We start from the raw sequence: 16018 nt of genomic DNA, 5'->3' as shown, positions 1-16018 counted from the left end.
TTTCATTTTTCAAAATCGCTTTACCTATTCCACTTTGACAGTTTTAGATAAATGTTTCATGTTACAGTTTTGACAGCAGTTTTGTTAATTCTGTTCTGGGTTTGTAGAGAGCAAAGAATTTTACTATGGGTCTTTTTCATGAATATTATCTTTGGTTCTTCTAACACATGACTATTACCATTTGTCTTTCTTTCACTTATGTCCACTTTGGTTTCTTTCACCAGTATTTTGTAGTTCTCACTACACACTCTGCTAATAGTTTTCTAAGAGTTTCACTTGAGTATTTTCATGGTTGTTCAGGTTTTTGTTTGTTCTGTTTTTTTGCTATTGTTCTGAGACAGTCTCATTCTGTGGTGGTCCATGCAGGTCTTGTACACACAATCATTCCTTTTCAGCCTTCCAAGTGCAGTGATTACAGGTGCACAGCACTGTACATAGCTAGTATTCTTTCTCTCTCTCTAATTGTACACAAAACTGATCAGAATAATAATGTTCCAAGCGGGAAATTGTGATGGTTACTTAAGTTAAATATATAGCTACCATATGATCCATCTTTCTGCTCCTAGGTACAAATCCAAAATAATCGAAAAGTAGTCCTCAAAAATATGTGCATGTAAATGCTCTTGGAAGAAATACTCATAATAGTTGGAAATGAGAACAGTCCAAGTGCCTAAAATGGAACGAAGGCTAAACAGATTCTGGTGTAAGCTTACAACGTGTGCTATTCATCTATAAAACAGATGAGGTTCAGCTGCCTACAGCACTGTAAAGCTTGAGGAGACTGCACTGAAGGGACTATACACACGTGCACTTGTATGACCCCACTTATGTGAAATATACACAATAACTAAACTCATATATACCAAGAATAGACTGGAGGTTGACAAGGGTAGAAAAAAGAGCAGTAACCTTTTGTACTTGCTTTCACTTGGGGGGTAACATATTTTAGAACGGGAGATAATTATAACACTTATAAAATGCCAACTGTCCACTTAAAATGGCTACTTAATAAAAATATAGCTAAAAATCTGTAAATGACACTTTTTAAAAAAGATTTGTTTTTTTTTAGTGTAAGTGTATGAGTGTTTTGCCTGCATGTATGTCTGTATACTGCCTTCGTACGTGGTACCTGTTGAGGCCAGAAGAGAACATTAGATCATGAGCCATCATGTAGGTGCTGGGAACAGAACCAGAGTTCCCTGGAAGAGCAGCCAGTGCTCTTAATAACTTGATTTCTCTCTCTCTCTGCCCCAAGAATTTTTGTACTTTGGCTATACTGGGAATGAAACGCAGGGCTACACACTGCTTGGCAAGCTGTCTCCTCCTGAGCTACAGACCCAGGCAGTACTGTATCTCAAGCGTACAAAAACACAACAGACATTTTGTATATCATATTCTATTCCATGAGCCAGATGGACTTAAATTTTTTGGTTATAGAGATTTAAAAGAAATCTCCCTTGGTATTTTCTATATGGACAATTCTGTCAACCATGTATAAATAGGGATGGTTCAATTTACAGTTTTTAAAAATTATTATATATATCATATCATATTTAGAGAGAGTGTGTCTATGTTTGCAAAAGAAATCAGAGGAAATGGTGGCATAGACGTTTAATCCATGTTTAATCCCAGCACTCAGGAAGGCAGAGGCAGGCAGAGCTCCATGAGTTTGAGGCCAGCCTGGTCTACAAAGCCAATGTTTCACAGAGAAACCCTGTCTTGAAAAACAAAACAAAAGAGAAAAACCTGAAAGAGTCAGTTTTCTCCTTTCACCATGTGGGACCTAAGGACCCACTCAGGTCATGAGGCAGGAAGTGTCTTCTCCTGCAGAGCCATCTCATTGGCCCAATTTACTATTTGTACTTCTTTTATTTCTTCTGCTTTACTGTACAGGCTGTAACTTCTAACAGTGCAGAATGAGAGCACTTTTCCCAACTTTAGGAGTAAGCACTTGGTATTTTATGAAGCATATTAACAACTATGATTTTTATCAACTGTCAAATTGGTAGTCCCTGTTCCTAATTTTCTGAGTGTTTTAATTGTGAATGGGTGTGTGGCTTTTTCTTTTCTGTCACCAAAGTGACTTGACAGATTTGCAAATACCACACTATCCTGACATCTCTGGAATAACTACTTTGCCATACCTCTTAGGTATGAGTGAATCCTATTAGCTACTGCTTCCTTAAATGTTTTTTTTTTTTTAATCCACACTCATTAAGAATTCTCATCTGTACATTTATTTTTTAAAATATTTTTGTATTGTCTTTCTCAGTTTGGGTACCAAGCTTATACTAGCTTCATTAGATTGAATTACGTAAGATTAGCAACTGTTCTGTTTCCTTCATTCTGAAACTTATTACTGAAACTTTGCTTTGTCTCACGTCTGTATCCCAGATCTTTATCCATCATTTCCTTTCAAACTGCTTGTCATTACAGCCAAAGTTTCTTGTAGACAGCATGAGGCTGGGTTGTTTTAAATCTTTTTGCCAATTTCTGTTTTAATTATCATATTTAGATTATGTTTACATGCATATGTGTTTACCTACATGTTTGTATGTGTACCACATGTATGCTTGTGCCTGAGGCTGTGAGAGGGTGGAAACTCTGGAACTGGAGTTATACGTGGTTGTGAGCTGTCCTGTGGGTGCTGGGAACCAATATGTTTTGAGTAAATGCTGTTTGTGTTTGCTTTATTGATTGCCCACTGTTGTGTTACACATTCAAATACAAGACCCTTATCTTCTTTGCTTTCCTTTTAACCAGGCTGTTTTTAGGACATTGGCAGTTAGCAATTCAACTTTTGCTCCATTGTCGAGAATAAATCAGGAAGTTGAGAAGGAAAGCCTGTTTCATTTATCCTAATTTTTCTCACCATGACCTTTTTATTTTTCTGATGTTTAAAGTTCCCTTCTTTTCTATTTATTTTCTTGTTTTGAGCAGGGTGTCTAATAGCTAAAACAAAACAAAAACAATTTCTTATTTTTCCCTCATCCTTAGAGATTCTGGGGTGTTTTTGTTCTCCAGCTCTTCATAAAGCATGACTCTTTCTTCTGGCTTCCACCGTTTCTGATGCAAAATATGGTATCATCAAAACTGATTTTTTTTTCTCTCAAAGTGTTAATTCTCACAATTTTCAAGAGTTTTAATTTTCAAACCTTTGACTGAAGTATGTTTTGGTGCATATTTCTTTGGGCTTTCTCGGGGCCCATTCAGTTTCTTGTCCTTTGCAAAAATGTTTGGCCTTTCTGCAGCCTGCCCTCTTCCTGCTTCTTCCTATGTCAGCCCTTCTGTTAGGAGTCATATGGGCTCCAAAATCTCTTGGCTTTTTATTTTTCTTCCAACCTGGTTCTCCACTCCCTGTATTAGCAGCTATTTCCATCACCCAGTTCATTTGTTTTTTGGTGTTTTTTTGTTTTTGTTTTGTTTTTTTTTCCTTTGTCCCCATCATTCTGCTGGTGAGCCCACTGAGTTTTCAGATTTCAGCTATACTTTAATACATCACCGTTTGGGTCTTCCTAGCCTCTGCTTTAGAGGCTCTCTACATTCTCACTGGCTTCTAGTAGGATCCTATTGCTTGCTGTGACATTTCAATGGTGGCCATTTACTCAGTCACTGTGCAAAGTAAAGGCATTCTGATGAATAAGGCACTTTGGCTTGGTGATGTACACTTTTGTTGTTGGGTGCTGGGAATGGTCTGCATTAACCCTAGCTTGTGGTAGTCAAACTCAGAACCTGGCCCTTGTGAGCACTTGCCAACTGAACTATCTCACCACCATGGCTGTTTGAAAATCTTTAACAGACCATCCTAACATGTATGTCATCTCACCTTGGCATCTAGTCACCATTTATCATCTAGTCTGAGATTTTCCTGGCCCTTGGAATGTGATCATCAGCTGAAGTCTGAGTATACTGAAGCTTTATGGACTGAAGCTCTGTGGGGCTCTGGCTCTATTTAAAGCCTCTTTCAGCTGGTTCACTCTGAAATTGTTCTAGCATGGAGGGAGAGCAAGAAGAACTATCTGTAATGGATGGGAGTTTAAGCCCCATGGTTTTGATGAGTCTCTGAGGGAAGGTGTTGCTACGTAGAGGTCCCTCCTAATCTTTTGATACTACACTGGTGGTGGGAAAGAGGTTACAGGGTATCTTATGCCTAGTGTGTGTGAAAATCCAGGCTCTCTTCTGGACCTCTATGGCCTGACTGGAGTGTTGGATCTCAATGTTTTATGTCATCAGGCTGTCCCTTTCCTGGTACTATCACTAAAGCAGGCTGTGTGTATTATATACAGGCATTCAAGCAATATCCTATCCGTTGCTTGTGAGGTACTGTCTTTTTTTTTTCTCCTTAAGTTATAAGCAAAAGAAAACTCAGGGACTTTAGCACTCTGGGGCCTTGGGTCTTGAGGCCCTACTGAAGTCTCTGCCACCTCCCTGAGCTTTCAGTCTTGCCCCAGTTTGTTCTGTAAATCATACACAGAGATTTTAGTTGTACTTAACCAGAGAAATAGAGAAAAATACACCTACCCCATTTTCCCAGAAATCAAGGTCTCCACACACCTCTCATTTTTGAGATGAGGCTTCACTATACAGACCAGGCAGTGCTCAAGTGATCCTCCCACCTCAGCTGGAGTGCTAGCATGACAGCATACAGTCCCATGCTGAATAAAGTTGTTGTTTTACAAATAACTGTAACATCTCCTAGGAAAGTTTTGTGTGTGCATGTTTTGGGGGAGGAGGGTGTACACAGAGGCCAGAGGATAACGGAGGCGTCATTCCTTGGGAGCCATCTACTTTTCCTTGAGACAGGATCTCTCAGCATCCTGGGGATGCTCCAAGGAGGCTAGGCTGGCTAGCCAGGGAACCCTAGACATCTGCCTGTTTCTGCTTTGTTGGCACTTGGATTGTAAGCTTGTGATACTGTGCCAAGGTTGTTTTGTTTTTGGACAGGGGTTCTAAGGACTTGGTCCTCATGCTTGCGTTTTAGGCACTGTACCAACTAAGCTATTTGCCCAGCTCTAAGATTCTATTTTTGCTCCTTTCACTCCCTGGAATGACTGTGGCCAGCAAGTAGAAGCCGTGCTAGTGCCTCCTAAGGCTTCTATTTTATCGTATCCTGTATCCTGTACAGGAATGTTTCAGGGATACTTGTCTAATGCCAGGGATAATGGTGCTTTTGCACCCCAGGACTCTGAGGCCATTTCTTTCCAGTACTTGCTCTTTCAGCTCACAATTTACCTCTTTTTTTTTTTTTTCTTTTCTGGGAGGCGGCCTGGCACACCTTGAAGACCTCTCTTATTTTTCTGTAATCTAGGACCTAATTATAGTTGGTTTGCATTTCAAGAGTTGTACTATTTATTAAAGGGCCCAAAACACTGGTTAAAAAAAAAAAAAAGGAATCCTGTCACACATCTCTAACTAGATCTAGATCTAGGCAAGGCTGAGAGGCAAGACAATCCTGAATGCAAGGCCATCCTGGACTACAGACCAGGCTTACCTCTCAAAAGCCTAAGGAAAACCAAAAACTTAACTTGATAATTATTGCTAATACTTACTAAGAGCCAGGCTCTACCCTAGCTTGCTACATGTTCACTCATGATATATCCAAAGTAAGCTTCAGATTCAGGTGTTCAATTATTCCTCCTCATACAGGTGAGGCATCTAAGGTGCAGAGAAACAAAGGAACTGAGGTCTCACAACTGGACAGTGGGAGACTCAGCCCCATAGGACTGCAATCCCAACTGCAAGAGAAGCTGAGCAAGATGGCCATTAACAGAGACTCCACCAGGTGAGGTTGCTCTGTGTGGTCTGGGCTGCGCAGAGTGAGTTGGAGCACTTGCTGGGAAAGCCCTTAGAGCCATGAATGCAGTCACCCTTCAAAGGACAGCGTATCATCTTTCTACTTCTGAAAATCTTATCACCTACTCGCTATAGTTTGCTTACTCTTAAAAGCTTATCAAAAACAAGCTGAAGCCAGACCACGTCAGCAACGCCCCACGGGCTGCAAACCTACCTCTGCCACAGAGCACACAGAAGTGCTTCCACGCGGCTCGGACTACAGCAGTGTCCGCAGAAGAACCCACAGCCATCACCACTCACTCATGCCAGGGCCTCCTGGTCCCTTTTAATTGTCTAATTTCTATCCCCATTCCAGTTCTTTTTTTACAGTTGAAAATAAGGAATCACTTAAGAGTGAAGTCCCTGGCCAGCCCTGTTGAAAATCAACAGGTTGAAACCGGGAGGTCCCAGATGCCTGCTCCCAAACACTAGAAACACTTCATCCTAGCACACAGAAATATCTTCAGGTTCTGTTACGTTGTATATAGTTTTGACTCTCCCTTTTTGATGATTTCTTCCATTTCATCTGAGATCTTTCCTTTATAGTCATTTGGTTCTATTGCTTTTAACTTCTCTTGATACTCCAGTGGCAAACCATTTTCTTTTGCACCCATGCAAATAACCTAGAAATGGTTAAAACAAGAAAGCCCTTTTAGTTATGAACATGATGTAGCATTGCTTTATCTGGACTGTCAAGGTCCACCATGCTGGCTTTAGATGACTAAAGAACTGATACATTTTAAAAACAAGACCAGGCAAAGCTGGCTGCTCCTTATTATGAATGTGACTACAGAAGGGATTTTCAAGGGAGCCTGAAGCATTATCAGAGTATCAGTTCTACACAGCAGCACGATTTAATAATAAGACAAATGCATTACTATAGTATAAAGCTTACATGTCTTAAGAAAAGTTACATTCTTAAAAAATTAAATTTAAAAAGCAAAGCTTATAGGGAACAGTTCTGTCAGTGCCACCATCTACTTCTGCTTAGGTAAGACTCGAGGATGAGGGACAAGTGTTCGGTAGACTCCCAAGACCCTTACCAGAAAACACATCCCCACCTCTCACCCCTGAGAGAAAATGAATCTGAGAAAATGAATCTGTTCTATGAGATATTGTTTATTGAGTAAAAAAGAGATTATAAAAGTGTATGTATAGACTACTATACATATATAAATAAAAGATATTACAAAATTATTAAAATAAACATTTATTATTTAAAACATTTTGATTAAAATGTTCATGTGGAATTGTAAGTTCTTACAAGCTTTTGAAAACGAGATGTTTTAATTCAGCTCAACGAAGTTAGAGGTTCAGGACGGTTTGAGTAGCTTACCTTCTTGTACTGTGGAGAGGGAGGAGCGCTCTCATAATTCGTCATCAGGTAACTTCGGCAGGTTATTTCTTTCCCTTCTTGACTTGAAACTTTAATTTCTATTACAACATATACTCCACTTTTAACTCCTTCTTGCCTAAAACCAAACAAACCATACTTTAGCCATGTGGAACTTAGGGAAATGGTCTGAGGTAAGATACTTTGCTTGAGTTGAAGTCTAAAGTTAACCATTTATCTACGTAGGCATGTTTGCTCACTGTGTGCTAGGGAATGCAGAATTATAAATGTCACCATGCCAAAAGTACACTTAGTATTTTCTGAAACAGGGTTTCACTGTATAGTCCCATCTGACCTGGAACTCGGTAAAAAGAGATCTACCTGCTTCTGTCTCCTCGGTGCTGGGTTAAAGGTGTGCCCAGCTTTGTTTTTGTGTGCCACTGTGCTGGCATGCTTAGCATTTTAACATTACAGTTGGCTTCTGGATCCACAGATTCAAATAGCTTTGGATTAATATATATATTAATGTATGTCTGAATTAAATACAGATATTTCCCCCTGCTCATTACTCCTTTAAAAGGAAAGTTGTTATAGTAAAATACATTGACATTGTATTAGGCAGTGAAGTAACCTAGAGAAAATATAGTAGTACCTCAGGTGGATATGGGTAAGGCTGTGTGCAAGTATCCTACCAATTTATCCTACCAATTTTTTAACATCTGTAGATGTTGGTGTGCTTAGAGGTCTAGGCAATACTAAATGCAGAGGAACTGTATTTGGTACACTTCTAGCACACCCCTGTGTGGTCTGATTCTCTAGAAACATGCTTCAGTATGTTCATTTTACCTTTGTGCCCCGGAAGCAGTATTCTCTAGAATACCAAACAAGGGTTGATGATCGGACAGCAAGAGACTATCACAGAGAAGGCACAAGGATTGCTTTCTCTAGTTGGAGCCAATTATAGCATGCCAGACATGATGTTCTTTTTAAGGGCAGCTCTTCCCTGATAGGCTGTATTGTTTCAGGGCTCTGTCACACATCTCTGAGTTTTTGTCCTACTGTGTTGTTCAATACCTTTATAAATTATTATTACTTATTCAACTGCAACCTCGAAGAATTTTAAAAAACAGAACCTACTCACTTTCAAAAATCAATAAAAAATATGTGACAATTAATTATAAAAAGCTCCATGATTTTTTGTAATATGAAACTAGAAAGGTAATTTTAAATAGGAGTCAAACAGAAATCAAGTATACATTATATTCAACAACAACAACAAAAAAAAAAAAGAAGGCAAACAGAACTAAAAAATTAAGGCTTCCATTTTTTACCTGAGAGATTACAAACATTACCTCAATCATGTGACCCTTCTAGATTATTAATAAACTTGCTGTTTCTAACCGTTCTGACTCTCAAGAATAAAGAACGTATCTACAGTATATCCACAAATGGACATCCATATAACCCACTTTAATTTACTTATTATTTTAACTTATAATTAGAAGCCACCTACTCATCCAGAGAACTTATATTGCTTTTGTTCATTTTCCATACTACTCCCCACACTTCATCGCCAGGACTTTGAAAAATGGTAGCTATACCTCCATGCCACCTCTCACTTGTTTTGCCTTGGAAATTGCCAAAGTCAAGCTTAAAGTCCTGCAAAGGAAACCAAAGTGATATGATCAGTATCTGTCTGAGCATGAATTTCCCTCAAAATACAAATGATTTGCCGTGATCTCAATCCAAGTAAAACATTCAATAAGCTTTTGTTTCTGTGTGTACAAACCTGTGGAAAATATAGATAAATAGACCAAGACCTAAACCTCATTTTTTAAAATTTTCCTTTAAAAATGACGCTTATATGAATCTAAACATTAAAAACAAAAACAAACAAACAAAAAACCTAAGGAAAAAGATCCTTAAATTCTAATATACCACACAATAGCTTTAGCTTTCATTTTTTGCAAATGACATCTCAGTCTACTTAAAGGCACATGTATTTTTACTTGGACATGCGAGGTTACATGGGGGTTATAATACACTCTTACGTCTGTAGAGTATCTTACCTGAAAATCACTGTATTTGCCCTAAGGGAGCTGGTATGTATATGAGCATTAATCTTCATGAACTGTACCAATTTATTTCCAGTAACCTAAGAGCAGCTAATACTTACAGAATATTTATTGTGTGCTGCTATATGCACTAGCTATTACTTTACACAGACCAATGTTTTACTCAATTTACAGCTCCTTAGAAGGACGAAGCCTCTTCCCTACGGTCTCATAACTAACAGGCAACTAGGACATCTTTCTAGTTTAGCTTCCTTTCTCACTGATGGGCAATCATAGGTGAGGGAACTTGCCTTGTGTGACCTAGGAATATGCCCTTCCATCTCCAGGGCTTAGTTTCTTTACCAGCACAATACAAAAGGATGGACTAAATGACAGTGTTGTAGTCCTTTCCAGTTTATATTATCCCTGTCCCTGGTTTTGAGAAACCAGAGAAAATGCTGGTCCAAGTTACCAGGACCTTCATGCAGCATCATGGGTATTCCAGCATCAGTAGATCTGATCAAAGCTACAATCTACACCAGAGACTGGTAGCTGGCTGCTAAATGCAGCAGGCAATTTCATCCGCTGTCTGGTTCCATGGTTCATTGCTTGTAAGTGACCCAGGCAGCCACGTCTCCAGATGAGCCCTTTCTTCTGATTTAGGGTTGACCTGATCTTCTCGCTTCTTTGCCAACAACCCCCTACTTCCCATCTTGAAATGTCAAGGTTTCTTGGGGTTTAGTGTAGGACCCTTTTTGAATTTAGCAACATGCCGAAGACAGCAGCCTCTAACACCATCAAACGTTTCAGCCACCTTTAAAATCAGCCCACATCTCTGAGACTCAGAATAGGGCCCAGAACACAGCAAGCGCCTAACAAATGTTCACTAATATTTTTCTGTTTATGTGGTTGCCTAGTAAGCATCTTAGACTCAATTATGCTCAAGGTTAGTTGATAATTTTTACTTCCCAAACCTGATTCTCCTCTGTAAACATTATCACCATCATCTACCTGACTGTACAAAAACTTAAGTCATATTTGGTACCTCTTCCATTCATACACAATCATCAAGGTTTAATGATGTTATCTTCTAGGTATTGCTCAGCGACATCTACCTTCCCTGACACCACCCTATTAGATCATGGTTGCTGTATCTTTGACATGAATGTGGCAAAATCTTAACTGGGTTTCCAATATCCACATTTGCCTTGTTTTGCATAGTAACTACAATGAGCTTTCAAATACATAAATCTCACCATTTGTTTTCATCCTGGTAAGAGGCTCTACTCACAGCCTGCAAGAGGCTGTCCATAGTTCTCTGTGGCCTTGTGAAGATGTGATAGTTTTATCTTCCCAGCCCACTGGACACATCTCCTTTTCAGACCCCAGCTAATTTGGCTGGAGCAACCACTTCCTCCTTTCTCCACCTCTCCATTCAGGTCTCAATTTAAAAGTTTACATTCAGGAGGGCTTTCCTGAGCATTTTGGTTAGGGCCTCTGCTCATATATTTGGTTGCACCTTTTGTGTCTTCATTTAAGGTTAACTACCGCTTTCATTTATCATTTATGTGATATTTCTTTCCTGTGCTCTAAGCGTTTGAACTCTTTCTACACCCTTATTAGTTTTAGATACAGAACACAGAACATGACTCCCATTTTTTTTGAAACTTCCAAAGGCTAGAAGTTGGTTATCAGATCATCTTGCAGGGAGGACATGGGCGAATGGTGAGACATAGCCAATCAGGGCACCCAGCAGAGGTTCTCAATTACAGCTACCGTTCAAGATCATTAGGGACTCCACTCTGGGTTTCAGGAACTGCAGGGCTGTCTCACAGCAGCAGGCAGGAGCCAGTTCTATATCGTATTTCCTAGTTCAGGAGAGGTACTGCCCAAGCTTCCAGGGCTGTGCTGGTCTACTCCTGCGATGCTGGTGGAACACACACAGCCCCATATAGACACCAGGCCTGCCTGTTCACTCAGTTCTGCGCTCCAATCTTTCAGGTGATCCTCTGAGCTCTCTACAGCAGCTTTCCAACCCCACCCCCACCACACACACACACACACACACACACACACACTCACACTCCCCTTTCTTAAATCAGCCGGTTTCCATTCTCTGAAACTAATGCTAAACAAGGTTAGCAAGTTGTCAAAGGTACTGCATACAACTGGATTCTACGCTATAAAATCCTCCAAGTAGCGAGGCTGCTCAGTCATCTTCGTAACCCCTGAGTGACCCTTGTAAGCACTAAGTGACAGAAGAACATTCATTAAATAAGCAAATGAACTATGGTCAAGAGTAAAAGTTCATCAGAATTAAAGTTCATCGGGCTACTGTCCTAACTGGGGGAGCACTGCCCTCACTAATGAGGACACGACTCCGGGTCTCAAGCGCAGGACCGTTCAGATCCGGAGGAAAAGACAGGCACGCAGAATTTCAGAGCTGTGGCACAAGTCCCGTGACAAAGGTAAGCACAGGGCGGAAAGCAGCTAGTCTTCGCCTCAGAAGCACCCATTGAAAGCGTCCTACAGGATGCTCGAAGTCGGTGGAAAAGGTTCGCCGTGGAGGGCTGCGAACCCCGATGGTGGCCCGAGGTTCCCGGCAGGGGTCGCACCTGGCTCACTCTCCAATCGCGGGCACAACGGGCACTGACCTGCAGGCGAGCCACGCAGCAGAACACGGCGGAGGGGTTCCGCAGGTGGATCCTCTCGGTCAGCAGGTTGCTGCCGTAGGCGAAGTACAGGAACGTCTCCCCCTCCTGGCCCGCGTGGTCCTCACAGCCGGAGCTCGCCATGTCCGCTCGTCCACGCCAGCAGCGCCAAGCCCCGACCAGCGGGATCAGCCGGGCCGCAAAAGTAGCGCGCCGCCAACCCACGCGCCAGCGCAGAGCGGCGGGCGGAGCTGCGGAGAGAGCGCGCTGCCGATTGGCTGCTGGCTGGCTGGCGTGGGCCGGCTACTGGGATTGGCCCGTCCGCTCCGCCTCCCGCCCACTTAGGCCGCTTTCCTATTGGATGCACTCCCGGGACGTCCGGCCCCCTGCCTGAGGCCCCGCTGATTGGCTGATCTGACAGGCTACGGTCTTTTCCCCCGCTGGCGGCGAAGGCCCTGGCCTGCCCATGGTTAATGCATCCGTTAGGCTCCGCGCCAGGCGCAGGTGAGATAAGGCCTCCTACCCTAGAACTCGCGGCAGTCCCCCTGCCTCAGCCTCCCTAGAGTGGGGACTTACGGACTAAACCGACAAGTTTCGTAAGTATCCTTCGCTACCTGAAGTTGCCTCTCTGGATGCCTGGGGCACCCTCCACCAGGTCCAAATCCCGACATGGCATTTGCTAGCCACTAGTCTCTGTTCAGCATTGCTCTCCGTTTCGACTTTTTACGAGCGAATGACGCAAAACCTCCATGTTGTTAATCTTAAATGGAAGATAGGAGTACAAACTCAAGGCCTAGAATAACTGCCCTTGGCCCTCAGATACTAATCTAAATAAATCACACTGACAGGTGCCGGGATTCCTGGAGAAATGCCTGAATCCAGGTCAAAGCTGGGAGAGAACAACACCTCTTGGAAGAATATGCTCCAGAAAGGGAGAATCCCAAGACAAACCAGGTCCTTCCTAAAAGACCACTTACCAGACAAAGTGAGAACAATTAGAGCGTAGGACAACTGGAAACTATAAAATGATCGCTAGCATTAAATATATGTGCTCCTCCTCAGGAATTAAACCAACTTAAAACAGAAAAGAGAACCATATGGCCACACTATCAGAGGTGAACATTTCATCACTTTTAAAAAGTGGTTATTTAAGAAAATGAGCCTTTATTCTTTTGCCTCTCTAGTACCACCTGTAGTTTTTTTTTTTTTTTTTTTTTTTTAAACCAAATACCATACTTGCTAAATGCAGGAAAGGGGGTAATGGGATTAGAACATCATTGATCAGACTCTGATAGTCAGGAGCATCAGTGAAATTGCTTGTTAGGAAGGCCCAGGGATGTTCAGAGGGTATCAGCCAGAGACAGGTGGATCTCTGAGAGGCAAGCCTGTCTACAGATGGAGTTCCAGGACAGCCAGGGATTGTTGTCCTCAAAAACCAAGATGGTGATGATGATAAAATGAAGCAACATTAAACTCCAGCATTTGTGAAAATTCTTTAACCTCAGGATCAGCCTTTTATATCATCATGTTTCAGAAATCATTCGTTGAAGAACGACTGGCAACAAGAGGAAACAACCGGGAACACCTAGACATATCTCTTACATGATTGTGATTCCAAATAAATGGCAAGGCTGCGGCCAGCTAGGTGCATCATTGGTTAAAGGCACTTGTTACCAAGCCTGAAGACAGTCATGTATCCAGTAGCCACACAGTAGGAAAGATCCAATTGCTTCGGATTTCCTCTGACCTCCGCATGCCCACACATATACACACACAACATTTTTTAAATGCATAAATGTAATAAGAGACTGAGAGAGGGCTGTTTTAGCTTAAGAGAAACTCAAAACATGATGACTAACTGTGATTGTTTTTCTTTGATTCTGAATAACTCAAATAGAAACATTTTAGGGACAACTGAAATTGAATCTGATATTACACACTTGTTAAATGAATAGTGGTCTGTACTTGTGCAGAAATGGGTTTATTTTATCATGTATATTACATATTTAGGCTGACACAATTGTTATCTATAATAAAATAATTCAGAAAAATAAAAAGACAGCTAAATGCTAATGGGAGTGATCTATATGTGGATGTTCATTATTCTGTTCTACTATTTATATTTGAACATATTCATCTTAAGAAGGGGAAAAAACAGAAAAAGAAAAGATACAAGGAAAGCACTTGGCACCAGTGTGCCTCAACAGGCAGTTGCTGTATAGTCTACAAATAGGAGATTGCTGTTTTCCCACCCTAACCACCAAGGCAGAACTGGACACATACCTGGTCGTCTCAGACGGTGAAATCCTTGGCAGCACACATTCTGTACAGGTCTCTGCTTCAGAGTACTGCCAAAGGCTCTGTTTTAAAATTTGCTTTCAACTATGTAAAATGTATTATTTAGGGTTTCATTATAAAATGTATTTTTTAGGGTTTGGGTAATTTTTTTGAGACAGAGTTTTGCAGTATTGTCTAGTCTGACCTTGAACTCTTCATCCTGCCTTAATATCCTAAATACTGGGATTACAATCCAGCTGAAACACATCCAGTAATTTAGTTATCTTAAAAGTTATTTCTTTCCCTTCCTATACATCTTTCAGATGGCTTAATTTCTTGGAAGTTTATTATTCTCCACATTATTTTTGTGTGTGTTTGGAAAAAGAGTTTTAAAGTGAAGCATTGAAGTTTCCTTAAACTCTGAATGTCTTTCTTGTTCCAATGTTTGTTTAGCTATCCCATGGAGAATGCTGTGTGCAGAGCAATATTGGCCAGCAAGGGGCAGTAGGTAGCCAGATTAGTTCTGGGTTTTGTATTTGTTTTGCCAATTTTAATGAGACCATGTTAATACTAGTTAACACTGAACTCTTGTTAAGAGGCCATGGCATAAATTCTTCTGTTCACTAATTTATTTATCTCTGAAAAAGCTCCGTACAGAGGTGTTGTTAGCCTGTCATGGGTGTAGCATGCAGCCTGCAGTAGGCACTGACTGAAGCAGATTCCTGCATGGGCCCCTGCTCCTGAGTCACTTCTGGGTGCTGCCTCCCAGACGGCCCACTCTGCACCACCCTGGTGCTCTAGATAGTAATAGTTAACAATAACCTCTTCCAAATACAATCAAAGATATTATGAAACAACATTAGCCTTCAGTCACTTGATCATAATGATAGCAAGGCAGATGTCTTTCAGATGTCATCTTTTAATCTAGTCGTCTTTCAGGTTTCTTTTTTTATTGTGTCATTAAAACTTTTTGAGCATGCACAAATACAATTTTATATATATATGTATATATATATATATATATAACCTATGTGACGATACAGTAAAGACATATCGCACTATAAGGATAATATTACATGTTAACTTATTAGTACTTTAATAAATAAAATACATTATATAATCACCACAAAATATACACTTAAAAATAAATGACCTATTTTGACTATCATGTAAATTGTGGTGTTTACCCATTGGCCTGTTTTGAGGCACTAAAGGTCAAGGTTAAATATATATATAGGGAATGGAGGTTCACATTGCAGGTTATCCTCATGAAAAAGCTCCATGGTTAGCTGTCTTTGTCATGTCTTACTAGGTCATCATTAGATTTACACTAGCTTTACATTAGTTTTACACAGATAGCTCTCCTGCCTACGGAGAGCTATCTGCTGCCGAGAACACATTTAACCAAGCATGGACAAGCATGTATTTGAAGCCTAAAAAAAAAAAAAAAAAGTCTTTTATTTTTTTAACTTTTACTTAAATGTTAGTAAGAATTCTGATCCAGTTCTTTGTAAAAATCTTTTGAGTCATGTCTCCTTTGTGTGATAGCTGGTTTATTCTCTGTTAATTTGATGCATGTCTTTGAGAGAGACAGGGCTTCCATTGGCCCACATGAGCTTAAGGTGCTAAAAGCCAACCTGAGACAGTTGCTCTGGAGTTCCTTGTTTCAAGCATGTGAGGAATAAAGACATGGACAAAGGAAAGGTGAGCAAACCAAAGGCAGATTATTAAGAAAAACTGAGAAAACTCCCAAGTGGAAGGGGACCCACAGGAGGATAAAATGGATGAACTGCCTGCAAAGGGCCTTTTTACAGGATGTATGGCAGACACCGGAAAAAGACTGAGGTGATTTCTATTGAGATAGTTTAATT

The 16018-nt window shown here is 40.8% G+C and overlaps 1 protein-coding gene and 1 long non-coding RNA gene across 3 annotated transcripts; one reads left to right on the top strand and one right to left on the bottom strand.

The window, feature by feature from the left end:
• Positions 1 to 6093: 6093 nt before the first annotated feature.
• Positions 6094 to 12116, bottom strand: Ggct (gamma-glutamylcyclotransferase). 2 transcript variants are annotated; one of them, XM_021648079.2, is made up of 4 exons: positions 11874 to 12109; positions 8679 to 8824; positions 7169 to 7304; positions 6094 to 6455 (listed from the first exon to the last, which is right to left on the bottom strand). In XM_021648079.2, the coding sequence occupies exons 1-4, from the start codon at positions 12012 to 12014 to the stop codon at positions 6306 to 6308; spliced, it is 573 nt and encodes a 190-aa protein (XP_021503754.1). In that variant the 5' UTR covers positions 12015 to 12109; the 3' UTR covers positions 6094 to 6305. The 2 variants fall into 2 exon arrangements, with proteins under 2 accessions (XP_021503754.1, XP_021503761.1); XM_021648086.2 differs by lacking the exon at positions 7169 to 7304 and having other exon boundaries at positions 6398 to 6455; positions 11874 to 12116.
• Positions 12107 to 13943, top strand: LOC132653060 (uncharacterized). The gene is made up of 3 exons (XR_009590712.1): positions 12107 to 12466; positions 12719 to 12855; positions 13405 to 13943. It is a non-coding gene; the product is annotated as an uncharacterized LOC132653060 (long non-coding RNA).
• The last annotated feature ends 2075 nt before the right edge of the window (positions 13944 to 16018 follow it).

Source organism: Meriones unguiculatus, chromosome 3, assembly GCF_030254825.1.
Source record: "Meriones unguiculatus strain TT.TT164.6M chromosome 3, Bangor_MerUng_6.1, whole genome shotgun sequence".
NCBI lineage: Eukaryota > Metazoa > Chordata > Mammalia > Rodentia > Muridae > Meriones > Meriones unguiculatus.
This window is presented reverse-complemented; position numbering and strand designations above follow the sequence as displayed.